This window comes from Thalassophryne amazonica, chromosome 19 (assembly GCF_902500255.1).
Source record: "Thalassophryne amazonica chromosome 19, fThaAma1.1, whole genome shotgun sequence".
Lineage (NCBI taxonomy): Eukaryota > Metazoa > Chordata > Actinopteri > Batrachoidiformes > Batrachoididae > Thalassophryne > Thalassophryne amazonica.
Window position 1 is genome coordinate 32,869,813 of NC_047121.1, and position 18,362 is coordinate 32,888,174.

Genomic DNA, 18,362 nt, shown 5'->3' on the forward strand with positions numbered 1-18,362 from the left:
AACATCTATAATAATTGTAAAAAATAACGCTGACTACTTCGCGGATTTCGCCTATTGCGGGTTATTTTTAGAACGTAACTCCCGCGATAAACGAGAGACCACTGTACACGAAGTCAGTGCACAGCATCACGGACTACACTGTCGCAAATTTGGACACCAATGTGAAGTTTGTGTTGAAACACCAAAATATAAGTCTGTTTTTGTTGTTCATAAGTTAATAAAATATAAGATGATAAAGATCTATTTTAGCCGTTATATAAAACAAATCATTTTTACTAAGTTTTTAATAAGTTTTTTTCATTCTTTCAATGGTACGAATATTATCTTTCACCTCATGAAATATTCGTACCATTGAACTCATAAAACATTCATTATCTTGCACAATGCCTCAGTACTGTAGGGCGTCACTCACCTTATTGGTTGCCAACATTTTCAAACAGACATGACACAATACAACCACTTTACAGTTCAGGAAAGAAGTCAGATCTTAGCTATGATGCAATCTTTTGGTGTTTGCAGAAAGACTGCAGAGGATGAAGGAACTTAGTTGTTTCACAGTTGTTCCGGCATTTAGCGCCGGAGGAGAGCTTTATGAAAACAACCTGGAAATCCAGCATGGATGCATGTTGTTTTCACACATAAACAAGATTTTCATATTTAGCCAGTTGAATAGGGATGTCATCTCAAATGCGATGTGAAAGCGTGCAATGCAGAGGTGAGGACAGCTGTGACTGCGTGGGGTTCTGGAGTGAGACAGAGTAATGCCAGGGGACGGAAAAGAGACAGAGGCTTCAAAAAGTGAGAGAAAAGGCAGCGACGGCATGACAGACAGGGAGGGGAAGTGAGAAGAGAGAAGAAAGAAACAGTTTCAGTACCACACCTTTCTGCAGACTCATGTCTACCATGCGGGGATCGGCCAGTTCCAGGAAGAAGTTCTTGTTTTTCTCATACTCCTCATCGTCAATAATTTTCACCTGAATAATTTTGCTGCAAGAAGAAGAGTAACAGGGGAAAGAGGGGCATGAAAGGAAACCGACAGAGAAGGACAGAGAGGGAGAGAAAAGAAGAGAAAGGTTAATTTGCGATGGAGGGACACAGGAAGCGCACTGTAAGTAGGATTAATAATTAGCATGGAAGAAAGGTTAGAAGGTGGAAGGACTGACATGTCTGTCACCACGACGACGCTGGCTGCCGTGGGCGTCATAACAACTGCATTCATCACATGGTCTGACAGAAGCGGAACGGCAGGCGGATAAAAGAACACAATGAACCGAAAACAGCCGCACGCAATCAATCAGGTTATAAAATGCGCGAAGGAGCATTTCACAAGAGCAAAAAGGTGAGTGAACGATAAATGAAAGGACGTGTCGCTATCTAAATCGATTTTTATGGCATGATGTTTCAGTCAGAACACTTTCAATGAGACGGCTGGCTGGACCCCGCCGGGACTCACCCCCTCTGGAGGGCAGGAAGCGCTTAGTGCCGGCTTAACGGCTCTGGTCTGAGGGGGACACCCCTTTAATGAAGTCTGATACCAGAAACATTCTGAAAAAGAGCTCCCTGTGACATCATCACACACAAATGGCTCCTTAGCCTCGGCGGCGTCCTCACCGGGGATGGCCCTAATTGATCTTTTTAAAGCGTTATGGAGGAGTGCAGGTAGTTAAGTGGTCAGTACTCAGACGTCTGCGCCTCCCTATATCAAAATTCGAGTGGGAATACCTCAGCTGAGATCAACTGGTTTCATGCAAATTCACACTGCCTGCACATCATGTGCACACCGCACCGCCTCTGGTGATGCAGAGAGCACAGCTGGTGCACAAACCGGCAAATTTTGTAGACCGTGCCCGATTTCAAGGCCCAAGAAAGCGTTCAGTGCACGCCGGAGAAGAGGCAACACCAGTCAACACTGGCGCACCTCGCCCTGAAATAAGGATGACACACTTTATTACGTCTGACATCTCAATGGGAAATGTGTTTCCTCCTCATCCTCCAAAAATACAATATTTATGTGTGATATTTATGAAACACATTTGGAACACGGGTTCGACTAATAAGATAAGTGGTGCAGCAGCATTCGTTTTGGAGAGCTGCTGGAGAATCATGAGCAGGAAAAACTGCTCTCTGCTGAAGGAATTTCAGTCATCACATATTATACCTCAGGAGTTGGGTTGGACGGCCACTTGTTCATTGATCCCCTGTGGGGTGTATGGATTTGTTCCTCTGGATTAGATTCATATCTGAAGAAGGGCGGGCACCCAAAGCGTTCTTACGACTTGTGATGGCAATAAATTTGAGAGAACAAAATTAGCATCTGGTGTGCAAGCTGTTTTTTTTTTGTTGTTTTTTTTTCTATTTTTGCATTCCCACTCAATCTAGCACCTAGACTTCAATACTTTGGATGTGTGTGCTAGTAAATGGACTTTTATATTGCGCTTTTCCATCTGAATTAGAAGCTTGATGCGCTTTACAACGATGCCTCGCATTTGCACACACATGAATGCCAGCATGCTGATAAGCAAATTGGGGATTGTCCAAGAGCCTTTACTGGTTTTCCAGTCTATCAATAAGTAGACCTGGATTGATTCCCAGTCAGGATACCTGTCAATGTTCTTGGACACTGCATTGTCCCACTCCATGCTGCTGTAAATGGTTACCAGTCTTGAGTGGGGAATGAACCTTGGTTGTACTAGTGCAGTGCTTCTCAATTATTTTCTGTTACACCCCCCCAGGAAGAAGAAAACATTTTGCCCCCCCAACTCTCTGCTGTGACTATAAATAGTATCATTTGTGCATAAAATTGTTATAAGTACACCTCTGCATAACACTGTATCCTTATTAACATTAAAGAAAACAAAAAAGAAAGATCAACTTTCAGAAAAGAATAACTTTATTAACATTGTTTTTAGTCTGTAACAGAAAAAAATTGCATCACTTTGCTTGAAATTAAAAAAAAATCCTTAAACTATAAACATTTTTTGACCGATTGCCATTTGATACTGAAAAACAAAATTAAATAAAATCACTAAATAATAATAAATTCAAATTGATCAGAACACTTACTCAGGAGCACAATATATAAAACACTTTAACAGACAAAACAAAAATAATACAAAAATAAAACAATTTGTGCTGATTTTTTTATGATTATTTTTTGTGATTTTTTTTTTATTATTAGTTTTTATTTTTGCTTCACCGTCATCCAGCATGACAGAGACCATGTCTACTGCTGCTCAGCTCCTCTGCTCAGGTGTTATCATGCTAACGGTGCTCACTGGTTTACTGAAGCGGGATGACTGCTGGCTATATTCGGCACGTTTTCGCTGAAAAAACTCAAGCGGTGTATTGGCACGTAATGTCTTTAAGTGACGCCTTAATTTATTTGGCTTCATGCTTTCTGTTGCCAACATTTTAAGACACGGCGGTCTTTCCTTGTCTCCCACTGTAGTGTGGAAAAAACCCCTACATAGAGCTGCTTTCCATTACGCTAGAGTCCTCAATATTCCCTATGCACACTCTTGACAATGAGCGCGCCACTGCCACCTACTGTAGTGGATGTGCAATTACACTTTTTTTCTAGTACGGTGGGGGGAGCATGTTCCCCAAGGTCATACGTGCTCCCCCTGGCATTGCACCGCATACCCCACTATTTGAGAAGAACTGGACTAGTGTGACATCCTAGACTTTCATGCTATGGAATCAGAGGATAAGCAACAGCACCAACAGACCTCAGGGCCCATAAAGGACTTGACTACGTAAGGATTAAACAACGAGAAGTATTATATGCATCGTGCATTCAAACCGTATAATGCACAGCTTCGAGTTGTTTAATCCACTTATACCATGGTCCCACACAGTGAGCTAACACACAAATATTTATTTAAGTTAACAAAACTTGATAAAAATATGTAAGTATTTGGGACTATTTTATGCCAGTCTCAAGATATTTTCATCTTTGGCAACTGTTCTCTTCTTCTTTCCCATCTTCAATCTTGTCCAGTTCATCCAATGTTAAATCTTTATGCCGTTGCTTATGCTGTTCTTCTCGTCTGCTCTCCTCCTCTTCCCATTCTTCAAACATTTTATTTTGGCCAAAAATATTAAAATTCACTTTGAAATCCATGTTTTATCGCGTTTCTGTCATTCACCTGTCAAAACACAGCTGATCTGCACCAGCTGATTTGCGCGTTGCCATGGTGACGACCAGAGCGGAGTGATATTACAGTGACTTAACTCGCTGAACTACTTGTGCGTATACACGAAAATAATGCATGCCAGTTAGACATGGAATTCTCACTGACCATGGTATCATTGATTGTATTACACAAAGTCTCCTGGTGATGTGACAGTATAGTGAATGAGACATGGGTCGCTAATCACTGAAAGCTAGTATTACGAGGTCTGTGAGAAAAGTATCCGACCTTATTATTTAAAAAAAACAAAAAACATATGGATTTGAATCACGTGTGATTACATCAGCCAAGCTTGAACCCTCGTGGGCATGCGAGAGTTTTTTCATGCCTGTCGGTGACGTCATTCACCTGTGAGCACTCCTTGTGGAAGGAGTGGTCCAGCCCCCTCGTCGGAATTCCTTTGTTTGAGAAGTTGCTGAGAGACTGGCGCTGTGCTTGATCAAAATTTTTTCAAAAACTGTGAGGCACATCTGAGTGGACACCATTCGAGAAATTCAGCTGGTTTTCTGTGAAAATTTTAACAGCTGATGAGAGATTTTGGACTGTTTCTATCGCTGTAAGGACTTCCCACGGAGCGGGACGTCGCGCTCCGAGGCGACCAGTTTCTACGAGGTAAAGAAAGTATATCTGACTGTCATCTACAGTTATTTGTATTTTCAATAATTTATTCAGCATCCATTAAATATCCAGCAGGTGGCAGAGCAAAGTTGCTATTTTGCTCAAGCTGATGCATGAAAGAAGTAAAAAAAAAGGTTTGTTAGATGCAACAAGGTCTGTCACTTAGAGGTGTGCGGTTCGATCCTAATATCGATGATATCGATACCAACGCAGGTATTGATATTGAACGATCCTCGTGTAAAAAGATCAATACTCAAGCTTTTATTGTCTCCCATACGCACTGACTGCTGCGCACGCAGATTCATCAAAGTCTACTCTCTGTCTGTAAGAGCAGCGCTGTGCTGTCTCACACAACACGGAGCAGTGCACCCTTGTATTGTCGCTTGTCAGCCCTCTACCTCAGGAGATTTTATTTTAAGTTGTGTTGAGTGATATTTTTTAAACACAAATGTTGATTGTGATACTAAAGTATTTTGTTGTCACGTACAATGTTTGGTGAAATTCTGTACTAGGTCTTTTGGATCCTTTGGATCTATGAAGCTTAAATATGAAAAAGTATCGGTATCGGTATCGATATTGGTGATACTGGGCCTGTATTTACTTGGTATCGGATCAATACCAAAATTCCCGGTATCACCCACCTCTACTGTCACTCACTCACTCACTCACTCACTCACTCACTCACTCACTCACTCACTCACTCACTCACTCATCAACAATTTTGCTGTCCAAGCCGTATGTCGATGTGTGACATTTATGAAGCGCATCTGAAAAGCAGGGCTTCAGTTAATAAAATAAGTGGTGTAGCATGATTGATGAGGAGCTGTCGATGAATCACATATCAAACTTGGTGAGAATTCCAACAGTCACATGCATCAGATGTATCAGTCACAATGTTCACCTGCACCCGTTTTTGAGACAGCAGCAAATAAGCAGTCAAGCAGTCATCAAGCCATTAATACCATGATTAATTAAATGGTTTTATTACTGAATAGCTTCCTCCACTTCCAGAGACATGCAGGGTAAGTGAATTGGACATTTTAAATTGACCACAGGTGTGAGTGAGCGTGAATGTGTTTGTCGGTCTACATGTGGCCAGTGCAAAGTTAAGATAATCCTTGATTCGGCCTGTCTCCCATTACCAATTTTTAGCCTCAATTTCCATCCCGATTTCAGAATTGACAAAATTTGCCTGATTGTTTTAAAATAGTAGGCAGAATTTGTATTACTTACTACTTTATATCCATGTACATATGAGTGCAACCAAATACTGCCAAACACGGCTGAGGATGTACATGATTGTTCTTGTGCATGTGTCAGTGCATACACAAAATAATACTTCCTTTCTTTCCTTGACATTTTTACAAAAAGCTAAAATATTTTGTTAACATTTCAAAACTGTCTTCTGTTGGACAGTACACAAGAATACTCCCGGACTACACCTGGTAAATCTAATTATTCATAGTTTCTGGATTCTTTTTTACTCAGACATTACAGATTTTTTTTAGCATGTTTAAAACTTTCCTAGTTGCTCATAGTGCTGTACAACACTACGTTTATCACCAAATACACCCATTTTCATACCCTGACTGTCTCTCCTTTTTTTCTCCATAAATGTACACAGTTATAGTATAAAAATCATCAATGGGGGACTTTCCTTAGTCCCACTACAGGGAAATTTACAATGTCACAGCAACAATGGAAGTGTGATTTCTGCAAACAGCAGGGCAGTAAATGCTTTAGCATGCAAACCAAGAAAAAATTTAAATAGAGAAGAGCGAAATTATATCTGATATAAACAGGATATAAACTTAATATACACAGTGGGCAAAGTATGTCCAGTGTGTGTACAATAAAACAGATTTGACAAGAGTATTGCACAGCTTGGTAACAACACTGGGAGCACAAGAACCGTCTCCCATTGCAGACTTGTAATGCCCCATTGTGGATATTTTAAATAGTTGGATACTCAATACAGGCCTGAAAATGGGTGTAATCTTTGGCAAAAGCAGCATTGCACAACAAATATTTTAAACATTTAAAAAGCGCACACACGCATACATGCGTGTGTGTGTGTGTGTGTGTGTGTGTGTGTGCGCTTTTTAAATGTTAAAAACAGGCATTTTTCTGGGAAGCTTGAGCACACATCACTTGCTGAGAATGTGTGTATGAAGTCTGAAACTGTTGCAAACAAAAATGCACAGAAAAATTCAGTGTACTTGATGCAATCACGAATAATTCAAAAGTGATATTTGTAACATTACGTTTTAACATGAATGTGGAACACACTTAACTTTAAGGAAATATGTTTGCACAAATTCACATTACTTTAAAAAAACTCATGCATGATTTTGCCCCAATAAATAAACATATGAACCTGGAACTCAAAGCAAAGTATATCCACACAATCTAATTTAGTTGAACTTCATGATGAGATGGCACGGAGCTTAAGGACACAGGTATTATGGCTGGGAAAACTCCAATCCCAGTTAGTGACCCGCACAACAAAGTTCAAATCTGGGAGAATGTGCTGGTGCTGCACATTGCTGCATCCACCACAATAGGGAATCACTTTGGGTATTTGATGGCAACCACAAAGGCAGACCCCAACACTCAAAAGTAACCAGTTATTTGCCTCAGCCATGTGAGGTGTGGGTGAACCATTGCACATCACTAGCCACTGGGGTCATGAACACTGAGGCACCTGCATGCAGATATCAAATTCCAAGGACCCAGAGACATAAATGGCACTGCCTGGATGAGTAAATGTCAGATAAGTAAAAGTTCAACACTTTCACCACTTACAGATACGCTTCTGATGGTCAAATCCAGGCAGTCATTGAAAACGTGGATCATGCGCTTGATCCAAGACAATTACAAACTCTGATTGTCTTGGACCTGAGTATAGAGAAGAACCCTGATTGCACCACTGTGCTGCAAGTACACATTAATACTGCAAAGACCACAGCATCATCTGCAAAGTCAAGGTCAGTAAAGCTTTCTTCTCCCACAAAGGCTCATAAGGGTTTCTACAAATCTACCCAACACCCAGTCCATGTTGAACAGGTGTAGGAGCCAGAACACAACCTTGATGAACGCTAGCTTTCACTGTTAAAAATTTTGCCCCCCCTGAGATGGCCCAGCCTGGGCAACTGAGTCAAATGCGTTGATTTGTAATTGCGCTGGTGCTACAGGTAGTTATTGGATGCCTAGCATTGCATTGAAAGCATATACAGTAAAACTCGCCTAAACATCCTCATATAAACTGGATATTCACACTCACCACACAAAAGCAAATGTCCCAGTGCTTTTGTATGGTTTTCCATGCAATAAAACACAATATATATTCCGGATTTCGTATAACAAATTTTTGCTCACATCAGACAAAATGTCCCACCCCATTGCAATGTATCCCCAGTAAAAACCCCTTACATGTACCGGACACAGCAGTCTGGTTGTGTCCAATCACAACAGATGTACGAAATTAAGTTCACCACTGACACTCACCAATTCAAGGAAAGTGAGTACTGTATTTCCTTGATTAAAAGCCCGGGCGTTTATTTTTTTTCAAACCGTGCTCAGACCTAGCAGCTAAATAAAGCAGGCTGTAAATCAAGGCTGGTGATTATCAACAAAATATTGCTTGTTGCCTGCACTGTAATATGGTGTTACGTTTCACACATATCCCTGGGTGTGGTGAACCAAAGACAATCACTTTAGATCAGAGCCCTCTGTGTGGCTGCGAACCCTCCTAGTAGCTTGATGTGCACCTGCTAAACGGAGCTTGTTGAGGGACAAATTAATCCAGAAAAAAACACTGTTCCTGTGATAATTTACATAAAGACGCAATGGAGAACTTAAAAGGGTCACGCACACGTCAACAGAATTGAATGGCCATGGAGTTAATGGAGCTGAAGAAGCAGAAATCAGGCTTTAAGATTTTAAGGTACCACTCTGCAGCGGACTTAGAAAAAAGAGTGAGTCGATTAATGTAATCTTTTTAATGCACATAATGCCCGGCGCTTATTTAAGGCAGGTGTTTATTTTTTCTTACAAAGTTTTGACTGGCCAGTAAATGAGGCAGGTCCCAGTTCAAGGTCAGGCATTTAATCAAGGAAATGCATAAGAATTTTTGGTGCTGGGGATTCCTCCTGACTGTAACTAATCAGTTACATACATATAACGGATTTTTTCCATTTTATACATATAGCGGATGGAGAAAATTCGCTGGTCTACTTGAATCCATTATATGCGAGTTTTATGAGTAACTTTTTTCGTGTAACTGCATGTAAAACAGTCCATCAGGAACATTAAGCTGCATTATCAATAATTCATACATCTTTCCCAACATCTGGCATCAGCCACTGTGATCGCTGCAGAATCACGCTCTGAGCAGTGTGTGTGTGTGTGTGTGTGTGTGTGTGGTGTGACAGGGATAAAATCAAACACCTGCTGTGCACACTAACACAAATCAGAGAGCAGTGTTTACAGGGGCTGTCCTGCTGCTGGTGCAGTGGACGGTGGTGTAATATGAATGGTTTCACTATGGTGTGCTGACAGAAAAGCCACACAGGCTGTGAGAGTGCGTGCCAGATGGCGTGCTCACAAACACTGACTTACAGTCATATGCATGCATGCACATGTCTCCAGTGTACCCTTTTTATTTACTGTGTGTAATGCAGCTATTCTTAAAATGTATTTATTTTAACTTTTGTTGCCCATGCTGATGTATTGGTTCTATCAGTGAGCACAAATACTGGAGTGAAGTGAGAAAAAAACACAGCAGGGCATGGCGGACAAGAAGGCGGGGTACAATAATATCAAATATATATTTTGATACAGGCATCAAAATATATTCACACAATGTCCCATATCACACATCAATAACTGCTCTGGAGTTTCAAATTGAGCTAATCTTCCAACTGCCTATACCAAGTTAGCAACCCCCCAATCACAAAGTAAAAAGAAAGTCCTGTCCACTGTAAACAGTGGCTATAATGTCAATATTAAATCAACCTCTTGAATTGGCCCCAAAATACTGAATAGCACAATATGTAATATAACTCCAGACGGCGGTCCTGTATCAGGGCAAAACAGAGGGAGTGAAGCCCAGGCGTGGCACCTGGGAAGCTGTGGTTTACCCTACGGTCAGAATAGTTACAAGTGACTGCAAGAGACAGAGGCAAAGCAAAAAGCTGCCATTTATTTTCAATCAGACTGAGTGTTGTGCAGCAACAACAGACAAAAGCCACTATGCGGTGGTAAAAATACCACTGTCCCAGCTTTTTTGTAACATGTTGCAGGCATCCATTTCAAAATGAGCAAATATTTACACAAAAACAATAAAGTTTATCAGTTTGAACATTAAATACAGTATCTTGTCTTTGTGGTGTATTCAATTGAATATAGGTTGAGGGAGCATTTTCAAATCATTGTATTCTGTTTTTATTTACATTTCACACAACGTCTCAACTTCACTGAAATTGGGGTTGTACATTTTGGGAGTATAATGTTCATTTGCAATTGTCGTCATGTGGTTTCTCCATGTTGTTTTGATTGCAGTGCCTCTCTGGTGCCCAAGGGATTATGGGATATCTCAATAGAGCAAATAGAGGACAAACTCAGTGACGGTGCAGGACAGATTGTCCTGTCCTTTATAATCTATTATGAACCACTGTGCACATTAACTCCAAGTAATCATGAGTTGGCCACACCCCGAGTATGCCCATCAAGCAACAAACTCCAACTGCATGACGCCCTCATTTTTAACTAATCTGACTGTTGAGTGACATAGTTACACTGCTCAGCAGCTGACTTAATGGGACACTATCTTTGTGTCAAAAAGGACTCCACAACATTGGTTCACTTTAAATAATTACAAAGTTTTAATTACAGGACAGACAGCACAGACCTACAGATAGACAGATGTGAAGGGTTCAGATGCAAAAGCTAGGAACTCCATTTTTATAATGGAGAAAAGTGCAGTTTAAAATGGGAATTCAAAGAAAAACTAGAGCGTTGCCCGTGGGGATCCATGGGCTCTAGATTGGGTAGTGTTTATAAAATAGATAGCTGACATTTTTCAAGAGTGGCAATAAATTCGGCAAAGATTTTATCATGAATTGGAATGGCATGTGAGTGGAGAATGTAATTATCAACGTCCATGTACACAGAGGCCACTTTGCTTTTAATATACAGTGGTCCTTCGCTATATCGCGGTTCACCTTTCGTGGCCTCGCAGTTTGGCAGATTTTTTTTAGTGCAATTTTGCATGCTTCTTCTTTTTTTTAACAGCGCATTGTGTTCTGCGTCTTCATCAGGCGGGCCGGTCGGCATCACCGCGATTGCTCTCACTGCGTGTGTCTGTTTATAAGAATCTTCTCGTGCAGAAGACAAAAAGAGCGCCAACAACTACCCATAACTGTGTTCTTTACTAGGAAAAAGACACCTGCCCGAGGTGTGACTCAGTGGAAAAACACACTGCGGAGCGGCGCCAGGACGAAGAGGCGTGATCAGAGGAACTGTGAAATACTGGTCAGTCACTATTAATAATTTCTTATGTGTCCAAACTCGTTGGTTGATTGTTAAAATTAAATTTGTTAGTTCTAAAAGCCATCATAATTATTTATAAGAAAAAGTTCTATTTTTATTTCTCAAAGAAATGTTTGGGCCTGAAAACAGGTTTTGATCTTTTTTTTTCCATTCTATAATACTGGACTTATTTTTTTACTAAGGTTTGAACTTTGAGAGTGTTTACACAGGAGAGAAAAGTGAGAAAATGTTAATGCCTGTTTGAGAAAAGTGTTTAAAGTGTGTAGTGAGGGGTTTCACAGCCTTAAAACATCTATATTAATTGCAAAAAATAATGCTGAATACTTCGCGGATTTCTTCTATCGCGGGTTATTTTTAGAACGTAACTCCCGCGATAAACGAGGAACCACTGTATAGGTGATTTACCGCCCCCTGCTGGAATGGCGTGTGAGTCCAGAATGTAATTATCAATGTCAATGTCAGCTTTATTTATATAGCACATTTAAAGCAGCCAATGGCCTCCCAAAGTGCTTTAAAGTAAAATAAGCACAGCAATAAAAATAATAAAAAGCAATAAAAATGGTAAAAGCCAAAAACAACAATACAGTAAAATAAAACAGATAAAACCCCAATAACGTTGGTTAAACTGAAAAAAAGGTGAACAAGTGAGACTTAAGAAGCTTTTTAAAACTGGGGAGGCCATTCACAATCTGCACAGTGAAAAGTAACTCATCATTAAAAAGTTCTTGTTCGACACGGTGGCAACACTTATTCATGGACAACCATCTGTAAGTCTCCCTCCTTTTATAGCACAAGATTTCTTGGATTACTTTGAGAAGAAAATAGACAACATCAGGTTAAACATATCCCAGCATGCCTTAACCCAGCCACTATACCCTACTATTGAGGTGGGTGCCATTACTCAGGTATTACTTAGATTTACAGAATTTGATAGTATCTCACTAGGTCTGCTGATGAAACTCGTAACGTCTACAAAACCACAACCTGCTTATTTGGTCCTATACCAACAAAACTGTTTAAGGACCTGTGGCCCACTCTTGGCCAACTGTTCTGAAATTATTATGTCTCATTAACTTCTGGATCTGTTCCTGAAATGTTTTCAAATCTGCAGTGATTAAAACCATTACTTAAGAAATCTAATCTTGATCCTAGTATATTTAAAAGTATTTTGCTCTAAAATTCTGGAAAAGTGGTTTCACAACAGGTCGTGGACTACCTTACTGAGAATAATCTTTTGACCCACTGCAGTCTGCTTTGTAGAAAATATCATTCCACAGAGACGGCTCTCACTAAGTGCTGAATGATCTTCTGCTTGCATTGGATTGAGACACCACTACAGTTCTGGTGCTGTTAGATCTCAGTGCTGCGATTGATACTGTGGATCACCATAGTCTACTCGATAGGCGGGAAAATCATTTTAGGATTACTGAGAATGCCCTTGCATGGTTGACATCACACTTGACCAGTCATTCTCACTGTGTTTTGTACAATAACATGACTTCTAAACTTAGTGACATGAAATTTGGGGTTCCACAGGGATCCGTCTTAGGCCCCTTGCTTTTCTCTCTTTATATAGCACCCCTTGGGCACATATTGCAGCGTTTTGGGATTACCTTTTATTGCTATGCTGATGATACTCAGTTATACATACCGATAACTGCTGGTAATCTCATCCACATAAAATCCTTAGAAGACTGCCTTGCATCATGAAAAGCTAGATGTCCTAGCAATTTCCTACTTTTAAACTCTGATAACACTAAAATTGATGGTTCTTGTCCAGTGAGACATCGGCATCAATTTGACCAACTAGCCCTTAGCCTAGGCTCGTGTGTCAGACATCACACGGACAAAGTGGAGAACCTTGGGGTATTTTTGATCCTTTGACTTCCCACATTAGAGAAATTGCGAGGACCTGCTTTCTTTCCACCTGTGAAATATAGCGAGATATCATCCATCCTGTCTATGGCTGATGCTGAGACCCTGATTCATGCGTTTGTTTCTTCTAGATTGAACTACTACAATGTTCTATTTTCTGGTTTGCCGCAGTCCAGCATTAGGGCTCTCCAACTGGTTCAAAATGCTGCTGCCAGAATTTTGACAGGAAGCAGAAAGTTTGACCACATGACACCCATTTTGGTATCTCTTCACTGGCTTCTTGTCCCAGTGAGATCAGATTTTAAGGTTCTGCTACTAACCCATAAAATTGTTCACGGACTGGCACCTCCCTACCTAGCTGACCTAATTAAACCCTACATAATGGCCCAGGCTCTGCATTCTCAGGATGCAGGACTACTTTGTGTCCCTAGGGTGAATAAAAAGTCTTCAGATCACAGAGCTTTCTCTTATCGTGCCCTGTTTTGTGGAATGATCTTGTTGTGAAAGTGACGTGACACGGACCCACAACAGGGGGCGTTAATGAACGGACAATGGATAAGCCAAAAGTAACAATTTAATGTTGTGAATCACACAACGATGTACAGATAATAACAATATAGTGGACTGTCAATCATACACCAGGTGACGTGTGGGCAGGCTCGACGATAGAAGATGCCTGGCGAGAGAAGAGCTGGATCCCCACACAGCTTCCACCACCAACGGAGCTGAAGAACACCGGAGCCGCCAAGCCCTGCGCCCCAGGTGGCCGCTGTCTTCAGCAGTCAGACCCGGTACTGCTGGCAGAAAACAGAGACAGTCCTGATGAGTGTGAGTTCGCACACTCAGTAATCCCACAGTCACTGTTTAGTAAAGGAGGGAGAACCTCCACCTCCAATCACACACTCGTGCAGCTCCTGGTTAACCACTTATCTGGTTTGGAGTGTGAGGCGAAGCCGTCGCTGTCACACCAAATGCCAATCCCACAGATAAGGACACACCACAGGATAACGGCTGCAACAGAAGTTTCAGGTTATACACACAAGTGTCAGTCAGCAGAGAACTTACCTGAAGTGGTATAGCTGATTTCTCGGCGGGGAGGTGGAGTTTGCAGTCCGGCCTTTATGGTGGTGGTGATGAGTAGTGGATGAGTGACAGCTGGTACGGATGATAGTGACAGCTGTCACTCCTGGTTGCTCCGACGCCCTCTCGTGCTTGAAGCCCGCACTTCAAGCAGGGCGCCATCTTGTGGTGGTGGGCCAGCAGTACCTCCTCTTCAGCGGCCCACACAACAGATCTCCCCGCATCAATCTCCCTTTTTATCCTTTTAATTTCATTTTATTAGGAAATGGAGCGGGCTGTGGCCTCAACTTTATCTAAAGTCTGGGTCTTTGAGTGAAGCTTTGGGCTAGTGGCAAAGTGACAAATTATACTGTCTTTGTTGTCTTTCTGATGCCTGATTCTGTTTTTTTTTTTCTCTCTGTTCAGGTGAGGCTTCATCCAGAGATGGGAGTTGTGTCTATTTCTGCAACCCCCCTGTCCTGTGTTCTGGCAAAATTTTCTGTATATTCGTTTTGTAAATTGTTTTGTCAATTGTTTCGGTCGCATGGCCCAAGCAGAGGGTCACCCCTTTCATTCTGGTCTGCTTGAGGTTTCTTCCACAAAATCATCAGAGGATGTTTTCTTTACCACTGTCGCCTGTGTGCTTGCTCTGGGGGTTGGTAAGGCTAATAGACCTTACTTGTGTGAAGAGCCTTGAGGTAACTTTGTTGTGATTTGGTGCTATATAAATTAATTAAATTGAATTGAAATTATTTATAAATTGCCAAATCACAACTCAAGGCGCTTCACAAGGGTAACGTCTAACCTTACCATCCACCCTGAGCAAGCACGTAGGTAATGAATGAGTGATTCCCTTCCTGTTAGGGTCTGAACCAAATAACTTAAAAACAATAAATGCTATCATCTTGGGAATATACTAAAGATAAAGTCTTTCGCACTTAGTGAACTTTGATCCACCACATCAATTGAAAAGAAAACTTTATTTGCCTTTAGATAATGGCTGAGTGATCCTGCGATTTGATTGGTGCTTTGTATGTCAGATGACAGGGATTATTCACCCTTTTTCTGTTGTGTTGCATTTACCGTGCAAATTTGGTTCCATACTTTTTGTACCATCGCACGCTGTGACAACCGCGCACGCACACACTAATGGGGGAGGTGTTTAGCTAACATGGCGGAGTTTATTTTGCTGTGTGACGATGATCTGAAGGAGCTAATTGCCGGTGCTAATTTCTTCTAACACACACACACACACACACACACACACACACCACACACACCACACACACACACACACACACACAGCACACACACACACACACACACACACAAATCCAATACGCCATACACTGAAAGCATCGGAGGCATGAAGAGCTGTTAGGAAGAAGAGGATGAAGTTAGGATGAAAAGCTGGACAATTTCTGAAGCCGATTTTTTTGCCGGAGTGAGAAAGCAGGACGCAGTCTGTAGCATGAGTCAGTGCACGCAATCATTGACTACATCATCAGAATTGTGTTTTTTGCAAGATTGACTGGAGAACATTTTGTGACTCCTATTTAAAGTTCGTAGCAAAGCAACAAGATGTAACACCAAATGTACAGCCAAATGTAAGTGTCCCTTTTCCTGTTGTTTATGGAATTAATAAAATTATCAAATGACAATGCTCTATTTGTTGTTATTATTTCATTCTTTCAATGGTACAAATATATATTGATCAGTGATTCAACAAACATTCAGTTATTGTTTATAATTACACGACCATAGTTCTGCCACTTGCTGTATGATTTTAGAGGTTGATGATGGATTAGAATCAAGGTGTGGCTGGCAGTGAGATAGAAAAAAAGCAAAAAAAAAAAACCTTTTCCCCAAGGAAATGTACAAAATCAGAGCAGCAACCCATTACTATCTAACTGTTTCACAGCAGTTTGGTTCTAAAACTCAATGATATGGTGTTGGAGTGTTGACGTCAAAGCACCAGTAACAAACACCAAAATGTAAGTCCCGTTTCTGTTGTTTATGAATTAATAAAATATCAAATGACAAGGATCTATTTTCATTCTTTCAATGGTATGAATATATATTCGTATCATTGAACTCACAAACATTCATTATGATGGATTAGAATCAGGTGTGGCTGTCAGTGAGATAGACAAAAACAACAACAAAAAAGGAAATGTACAAAATCAGAGCAGCAACCCATTACTGTCTGTTTCACAGAGGTTCGGTTCTAAAACTCAATGATATGATCACAAATCCCAACAACTTCAAGTGAACGATTCTGTAGGAATATAGCCAAAGCAGACACTTCTTCCTTCTCTCTCTGTCTCTCTGGTGGTGCCCTATGCCACCACTGCTTGTTTTAAATGGTCATTGTGTATGCACTAAAGATTTATTGATGCTGCTACATTAGACATTGCACAATTCAGTTCAGTACCAGTGTGGGAAGTGCCACGAGGTAATGACAGACGATTAGAGGGTTCACACCTCTGCTGCCTGCAGCCAGCGGCCTCTGTCTTCCCAAAGCTCAGAGCCGACAGGGGAGGAGAAAAAGAGATGAAATTGTGAGCAGAGGGAGACATGAAAGTGGAGGTGGTGGAGCAGCGAGGGAGCGAGCGAGCTGGAGAGGCTGATGCAGAGCATCTCTTTCTCGCTCTGTTCTGTTGCCAAAAAAAAAAAAAAATAAATAATAGAAAAATTTTAAAAATGGACACCTCACACTGTGGCTAAAATATGCTTTTGCTGGCCGCCTCTTCTCCAGTTTGAGGTTCTTGGTCTTCGATGGCAGATTCGGCCCCTCTCATTGGTGTCCTCTATGGTTTTCCCTCAGCATTCCACAAACATGAACATAACCTCTATAAGCGTGCAACCCGTAGAGCAATAAATCATCACAGGAAGTGATGTATCTGAGATCAAATCTCCACTTTATTTTTGTCTCGTCTATTGGTGTAACCTGACCCTCACATTCACCCAGGCTTTACTCTGAAAAGCTTTCTCACTTTGTGAAGATTTTCACAAACGTAGGGAGATTTGGTATTTCTGGTGAGTGCAGGACAGGCTACTAAAAATGCTGCAATTAAATACAACCTTTCTTTTTCTGTTACTGCAGACAGTGGAACTAAACCCTGGGCTTTTTGGTTTGAACTAAACCCAGCCTTTTCTTGGAGGTTCCTCAGCGTCGTGTTCTTTGGTTAATTTACTGACGGCTTTCAGATGCTTTCCACCGTTATGCAAGACTGCATTTTCCACAGTTAAACCATGTGTGAAGGGATGGAAAGATAGCTTTTAAAAAGCACACATTTCCTCCCACTTCTTTGCTGAAGCCCCAGCAGACAAATGAAGCCAAATGATCATGTGACACTGGCTCCAAACATCAAAGTGAGTTAGAGTTGGTCTCCATACAGCTAGTCGTCCAGTTCATGACAACTGTACGCAACCCTATCTTACCCCATTTCATGATCTTGGTTTATTTTGTTTGGACCAGCAGCCAGCTGACATTGCCGTGCCTCTCTGCTCTGATTGGCTGTCACCGTGTGCTTCCCAGCATCCCCTTGTGCAAATCGGGGGAAGCCCCCACATGATTTATGACGTGTGCCATCACAGAGTGTACGGGTTGCTGCGGTAGGTAGTTCAAAGTTGTCTGTTCTTTTGAAATTTTTTCCCTTCAGGGGAAATATTTGCTAATTTTTTTCCACACAACATGAATTTTGATTGGCAATGTCACATTACGAATCCCCTATTTAAAGGCTAATAAATAAAATGACAGTGGTGTCAAAGAAAATTCTTTTTATTACTTCAATCTTAAAAAACTCAGTGGCCACACACATTTAAGCTTTTTTACGCCAGAAAGTATTGAACAATTAGCGCGTGGTCGCTTTGAGTGAAAACTAGCATGTGCTGATGAGAAGAGACTGCTGTTAGCAGTGGTTGCTATCTGTTTTGGACTTGACTGCGTTTGTCCTTTTGAGCATTTTATTAAAATATCTGAGATAATTTGGTTTGCTGTGTGATTAATTGTATGAATGGACGATCTAAGAAGTCTGTGCGCTAGTATTTCTGTTGAGTGAA

General features: G+C 41.1%; 1 protein-coding gene across 1 annotated transcript in view; it reads right to left on the bottom strand.

Annotated features, from left to right (window-relative positions):
- slc8a3 (solute carrier family 8 member 3) overlaps window positions 1–18,362 on the bottom strand; it is a 351,492-nt gene that overhangs the window by 141,274 nt on the left and 191,856 nt on the right. Inside the window, 1 exon segment of the mRNA XM_034194826.1 lies at window positions 881–987. Coding sequence (XP_034050717.1) covers window positions 881–987 — 107 coding nt within the window.